At 50.5% G+C, this 6416-nt stretch overlaps 1 protein-coding gene across 1 annotated transcript; it reads left to right on the forward strand.

Moving 5' to 3' along the window:
• Window positions 1-317: 317 nt before the first annotated feature.
• NFILZ (NFIL3 like basic leucine zipper) lies at window positions 318-5448 on the forward strand. The gene is made up of 2 exons (XM_034998265.1): window positions 318-491; window positions 822-5448. The coding sequence occupies exon 2, from the start codon at window positions 837-839 to the stop codon at window positions 1695-1697; it is 861 nt and encodes a 286-aa protein (XP_034854156.1). The 5' UTR covers window positions 318-491; window positions 822-836; the 3' UTR covers window positions 1698-5448.
• The last annotated feature ends 968 nt before the right edge of the window (window positions 5449-6416 follow it).

The raw sequence follows: 6416 nt of genomic DNA on the forward strand, positions 1-6416 counted from the left end.
TCAGTGACTGGACAGTTAGATGGATGAGCATGTGGGCAGTAGATGTATAGATGACTCTGTAATTGGTTGGGGGATAGATGGATGTTTGAATGAGTGGATGGATGGACAAATATGATGGTGGATGGGTAGTTGAGTGGATAGATGGTGAGTTGGTTGAATAGGTGGTTAGAGGGATGAATAAATGGACAGTTGAGTGAGTGGACAGGTGAATAGATCACCTTATGAATGTATGGGTAGGTGGATGGATGGGCAGATGGGCAGATGCAAAATTCTGGCCACATGTTGAGGAGATCTTGGGACACAACCTTGGCACAGTTCAGATGAATAGTGGCTTATTTTCTGACCCCAACTTGGCTCAGTTTAACTCCATGGACACATTTTCTTTCTTTCTAGGTTTAGCCTTCTTTCTAACTCCCTCTGAATCTCCAAGGATCTTACCCTGGAACTCAGACTGAACTGAACCCTTGGCTTGTCAGCTGATCTTCTCAGTGGTAAGAACCCTGGGGGAAGGAGTCTGCATCCTCCCAGAGAATAGGGTGCCCTACTAGCTCTCCATAAAGATTGTAATCTGTTCTTAAGCCTTTTCCAGCCATGTGGCCTCTCTGGCAGCCTCCCCAACTACTCCGCCAGGCACCAAACCATCCCACCAGCTTCCCTTTCCACTACATCCCCCCTCTGCCTCCATCCTGGTTTCCAGTGGGGCTCCCACTCCACCTGTGCCCTCCCCCATCAGTGACGGTGGGGTCTCAGGATAAATTAGAGAGACAGTCATCCAGGTCAGCCTCCTGCCTCCTGTCTAAGACTTCTCTCCTGTTCCCTAGGACCCCCAGGCAGCCATGGACGTGGGTCTCTCGGGCCTCCCAGTTGTATGTCAGGGTCGCAGCAAGACCCTGAGGGGCAGGGGCTCAGTTGTGCGGCGGCAGCGGGAGTTCATGCCCGAAGAGAAGAAGGACAAGGTTTACTGGGAGAAGCGGAGGAAGAACAACGAAGCGGCCAAGAGATCCCGGGAGAAGCGGCGTCTCAACGACGTGGCCCTCGAAGGCAGGCTGGCCACGCTGCTGGAGGAGAACGCTCTGCTCAGGGCTGAGCTGTGGGCACTCAGGCATCGCTTTGGCCTTCTGCCCTCCGTCGCTGGCTCCCGGACCCTGCCCCTGCAGGCGCTGCTGTGGGAGCCCCCCTGGGCTGGAGACCCCCACCCTAGGGCCCAGCCACTCCCCTCCCTCCCTGGCTCCCATGGCTGCCTTTTGAGGCCATGCGCTCTGGACACTGGGGTTCCAGGATGCCGGGGCTGCCTGGTGGCTCACAAGTGGACTGGTCTGGCCGCTTCCCCCAGGTGCCCCCAGGACCCTGTTCCCCCCACCCCCAAGAGAATGGACATGGACTTGCAGGCTGCCCTCCCAGCTGCCTTCTTCAGCTGTCACCTCCTGGATGGGCATGGGGGGACCAGACCGGAGCTCAGGCCCTTCTGGGGGCTGTGGTCACCCATGGCCTCTGGTTACCAGGCCTCTGGGCCCTCAGATGTGTTGCTGACACCCACTGCTGATCCAATGGAGCTGCCTCCTGGGATGGCCTATCCTGTCCCAGGGAACAATCTTGAGGGTCTTACTCAGCCCTCCCTGCCCCACAAACTGCGAATCAAGTCCCAAGCCTTGGGCAGAGGACCTCCAGGGTTGGGGAATGGCTGGGGCCCCCTCTGAGGGTTTCCCCTGGGCAGGGCCAGGCCCGCAAGGCGGTGTTGGGACTGAGCATGGGTGTGTCTGGGGAAGATGAGTGGCTTGCCCCTGACTCAGCTCCCAGGCTGGGCAAAGGCCTTGGAGGGGTCCACTTCTCAGTGTTCAGGCCTCTGGGAGGAGGGGATGGGGTTTCATCTTGGATCATACCCTGGTTCCCATCCTGCCTAAAATATGTGTTTTGGGTAGTCCCTTTTTCCTCCCTCCCTCCTTTCCTTCCTTTCTTCCATCTTCTCTCCCTCCTTCCTCCCTCCCTGACTTTCATCCATCTATCCTTCTTTCCTTCATTTATTCATTTAATCATTCATTCGTGTGCTCATCTGTTCGTTTGGTCATCCATCCATCCATCCATCCATCCATCCATCCATCCATCCATCCATCCATCCATTCATTCATTCTCTCACCCATTTACTTTCACAATTTACCTGCTCCCTTGCCCACCCACTCATGATCTTTGGACCTCCTTCTGTGCTCAGCTTAGTGACAAGTGTGAAGAAACTCTCCTGGCTTTGCAGTTACTATTCTGGAGGTAGTGGTGGGGGTTTGGGGATAGATATACTGAGGGTCCTGCTGAAGGAGGAGGCAATGTCTCAGGGTGTCTGAATCCTTGTGTCTTGGGCTCTCCTAAGGGGCTCGCTTACCCCCTCATTTGGGAGTCAGTCTCACCCAGTTCAGATGGCTTCCTCTGTGTCTTGGGTCAGGGTCTTGAACCACAGGAACAGGTCAGCAATATTGGGAGTGGGGTGGGGGTGGGAGTCCATTTCTTCTCTCTCTCTGGCTGCCCACAGCCCCCGAGGCCGTCTCAGGCCCAGCACACACACTCCCGGGCGGACAGGAGAAGGGACCGCTGCAGAGAAGCTCCCCCAGGGACCCTGGAGCCCCAGAGCTCATCAAAGACCCTCCCTCCCCAGTTTCTCACTCAGGCACCACTTTTTAGAAAAAAAAAAAAATCAAAATTTTTATTAGATTCTGGATGAAAAGCCCCCAATTTTGATTGTGGGGAGAACTGGGTAAGGGGGAGCACTCCTCTGGGCTGATGCACTCTCTCAGCCCTGGCTGCCCCCGCCAGCTGGGTTATTTGGCCTCAGGCACACCCCCCAGCAGCCCCTGAAGCTGGGCCGTTCTTGGTCACTCTGGGTTTATTGCAGTCACAAATGTGTGCCAGCCAGGAGCACTGCTCCTACTGGGCAGCATGGGGAACCCACACATCACTGCCCGGCCCCTCTCTACCTGCTCACTCCTTGGTTCTGGTTCCAGGCTGGGACTGGGCAAGGTCATCTCCCCCCCCCCCCGCCCCCCACCATGCTCTGAGTGTTTGGCCTTCCAGTAGGAGCAGAGAGCAAGGGCCCGGCTGGGCCTCCCATCCTGCTGGTCACAGCTGTAGCCAGGGGAGGCTTGGCCATCACAGGTGGGAGATATCCAATGCTTTTGGTTTTGGCTCAGAGACTCCTGTCTCCCAAGAGTGTCCTGGGGAGGCAGGAAGGAGGGCGTCCTGGAGGGAGAGGCTCTGGCCTGTTTCTCCCCAGCCAGTGCCCCTAGCTAGGAGGGCGGAGACTGGGGGTGCAGAGGAGCTGACCTCCAACACAAAGGTGCCACACAGCTGTGGCTAATCCTGCACAAAGGCCTTTAATGATGTTCTGGCTCTGACCAGAGGGATATTGAAAAATGCTTAAGGGAGAGGGAAGAAAGAGGTTGGGGTGGCTGTGTAGCACCCCACTGTGGGGAGATGTGGGTGACTTGGTGCTTGCTATTGACAGTGCCACCTGGTTGGGGTCTGAGGTGTCTGGGACCAGCTCGCTCATGTCCTGTAGACACAAGAGCAGGGGCTGGTCACACTTGGGTCACTCAGGCCCCCTTTAAACTTCCAGCCCCAGTTGGAAAAGCCCAGAGATGAATCTGCCTAAAGCAAATCATAGACTTTCCACATTAGAAGGGACCCTCAGAGTCTCTTGATGGGTGCTCATCCAGTCTACTTGAATACCTCTAGGGATGGAGAACTCACTTCCTCTAAAACTCATCACCACTCCTTCTCTAGAGTCAAAACCTGCTTCCTGCACACTTCCACTCTGATCTTGTTCTAGCCACAGGGGGCCGCTCAGAACCCCCTCCCGCTTCCCTCCCTCGCTCGAAGGTAGCTGGCATGGTAGAAGCCTCTGTTTCCTCCTCTCCAAAGGAGAGACCACCATACACCCCTCAGATAGTTTGAGAAGACTAAATCTCATTTATGGTGTGCATGGCACTTTATACATAGCAAGTGTTCAACAAATGTTAACTCCCCTCCCTTTTTGCCTTTTTAGAAAGCTCTCATGTTCCCAGCCCCAGAGTAGTACTCTCTTCAGGGGAAATATCCTCTCATTCTTTAAAATTCTTTCCTTTGTTTTGGTCTGGCTCTTTTTTTTTTTTTGTCAGTGCTATTTATATATGATGACTCTTGGAACTGAATATGAAACATTTCTTCATCAAATACATATTTTTTCAACAGATATATTTTTCAGCTCGCATGTGTGTCACACAGAAACTGGATGAGAGAAATGATGCTCCAGACTGAAGAGTTTGCAAGGGGAAACGTGCATAAACATTTAGAACACCCTAGATCTCACACCTAGTGAGATCTTTTTGGTTATGAATGTGTGAAATTGCCTTCCTGCTTCAGGCATGTCTGACCCACGTAGAGTGTGTACAATACACTTGAGTGAAAGTTTCTGCCCGCTTGGTTGGTTATTGCTGGGGGCAGAGATCAAAGGAGTTGAAGATGCTGATGAGGACACATTTCTCTGCCTTGTCTATCAAGGATTCACAGACACATCATGGCTGAACTCTATGTTACCTGGATCCTTTCTACCTACTCAACTCATGGTTCACAGGCCAGCAGCCCAGCAACACCGGGGAGCCCTCTGGAAATGCAGACTCTCAGGCTCCTCCCAGAACAGCTGAATCAAACCTGCATTTTAATGCAATCCCCAGGAGACCCACATGCACATTAAAGTTTGAGAAGAATCAATCCAGAGCAGAGGTTGACAGATTTTCTTGTATGAGACCAGAGAATAAATACTTCTGGCTTTGTGGGTCAGACAGACACTGTTGTGTCTACTCTGCCCTGTCTTTGTAGCATGAAAACAGCCATAGACAATGTGTAAACGAGTGGGTGTAGCTGTGTTCTAATAAAACTTTATTTCCCAAAACAGGTGTGGCCAGATGTGTCCCGTTGGCCACAGTTTGCTGATGGTGTATCCCTAGGAGTAGAACTGTGGATGCTGGGGGTGCTTGTCTTCAACCTTGATATTGCCAAAATGTTCTGCAGAGTGGCATTGCCAATTTACAATTCCTTGCATGTAAAGGAAGTTTGTGTTCTGCCAATACTTGGTTTTGATGGGCAATTTGATTTTTGCCTATTTGGAGGGTGTAAAGTGGTTTAACCTACATTCCTCTGTTGAACATCTTTGCCAAAATCTATTGGCCACTTGGATTTCCTCTTCTGTGAATTGCCTGTTCTGTCCGGATATTTACCTTTTTCTTACTGATTTCTCAGAGCTCTTCATATATTCCAGATCACATATGAACATCACAGACTTTTCACCTGACTTGTGTTTTCATTTTATTCCTTGTGTATTTTATTTCAACAAAAGTTGGAAAATGGGATGTATCCAAATTTATCAATTTTTTTTAATGGTTCATACATTGTTTTGTCTTGTTGAAGAGCCCTTCCATGTCTCAAGGTCATAGACATAGTCTCTTAAAAGTTCCTATAAATGTTTTCAAGTTTTGCTTTTAACCAGCCTCTTTCTGTTGCATGAAATGCCATTATTCAAACTTCCTTGATCAGAAGAATCACCTAGAGGTCCTTGTTTAGTTATAAATCCCCTGAATCAGACTTTCCAGGAGAGAGGCTTTGGAATATGCACTTTTTATTAGCACCTGGGTGATTCTTACAATAGACCAGTTTGGGAGAAGTTGGTGCAGTGGTGAGCAGATGGGTTTGGGAGCTGGGCAGCATCCCGTCCTGGCTGGGTGGCCTCATGCATATCATCAGGCCTCCCTTGTTTATCTGTAAATGGGGATTCCAAATATACTCACCCCACAGAGGCTTCTTATGGAGATTAAGTGAGAGGAAATACCTGTGTGGCTTGGCACAGGGCCTTCCTCTGGGAACTCGATTGTTTATCCACATGGAGACTGTAATTAATCCTATTTCAGTTTTTGTTTTGGTCACCAGGGGCTTCGGGGCCAAACTTATGGCTCAACCATGACAACTGTTCATTCATTCATTCATTCTAAAAATTCATTTACTCAGGGCACCTGGGTAGCTCAGTTGGTTAAGTGTCCAACTGTTGATCTCAGCTCAGGTCTTGATCTCAGGGTTGTGAGTTCAAGCCCCACATTGGGCTCCATGCTGGGTGTGGAGCCAACTTAAAAAAAATTAATTTACTCACTTAGCAAATATTTCTTGATCATATATGATGTTTAAGGCACAGGAAAGAGCAGTGAACAAAACAATGTGGTTCCTGCGTCTGTGGTGCTAGCAGTCTAGCTGGGGAGACAGATAAATAAACAAGAAAAGTAGAATCCTTGGTGGTAACTATCATGGAGAAAAAAGAGGCAGAGGGCTTAGGAGATGAGGCAGTGGGTGGGTTATAGTAATTGAAAAAGGGAGGTGAGGTCCCTCGTTTTGCCCAGAAGGTGACATTT

This window comes from Mirounga leonina, unplaced genomic scaffold, assembly GCF_011800145.1.
Source record: "Mirounga leonina isolate KUSES-001 unplaced genomic scaffold, KU_Mleo_1.0 Mir_94, whole genome shotgun sequence".
NCBI classification, from domain to species: Eukaryota; Metazoa; Chordata; class Mammalia; order Carnivora; family Phocidae; genus Mirounga; species Mirounga leonina.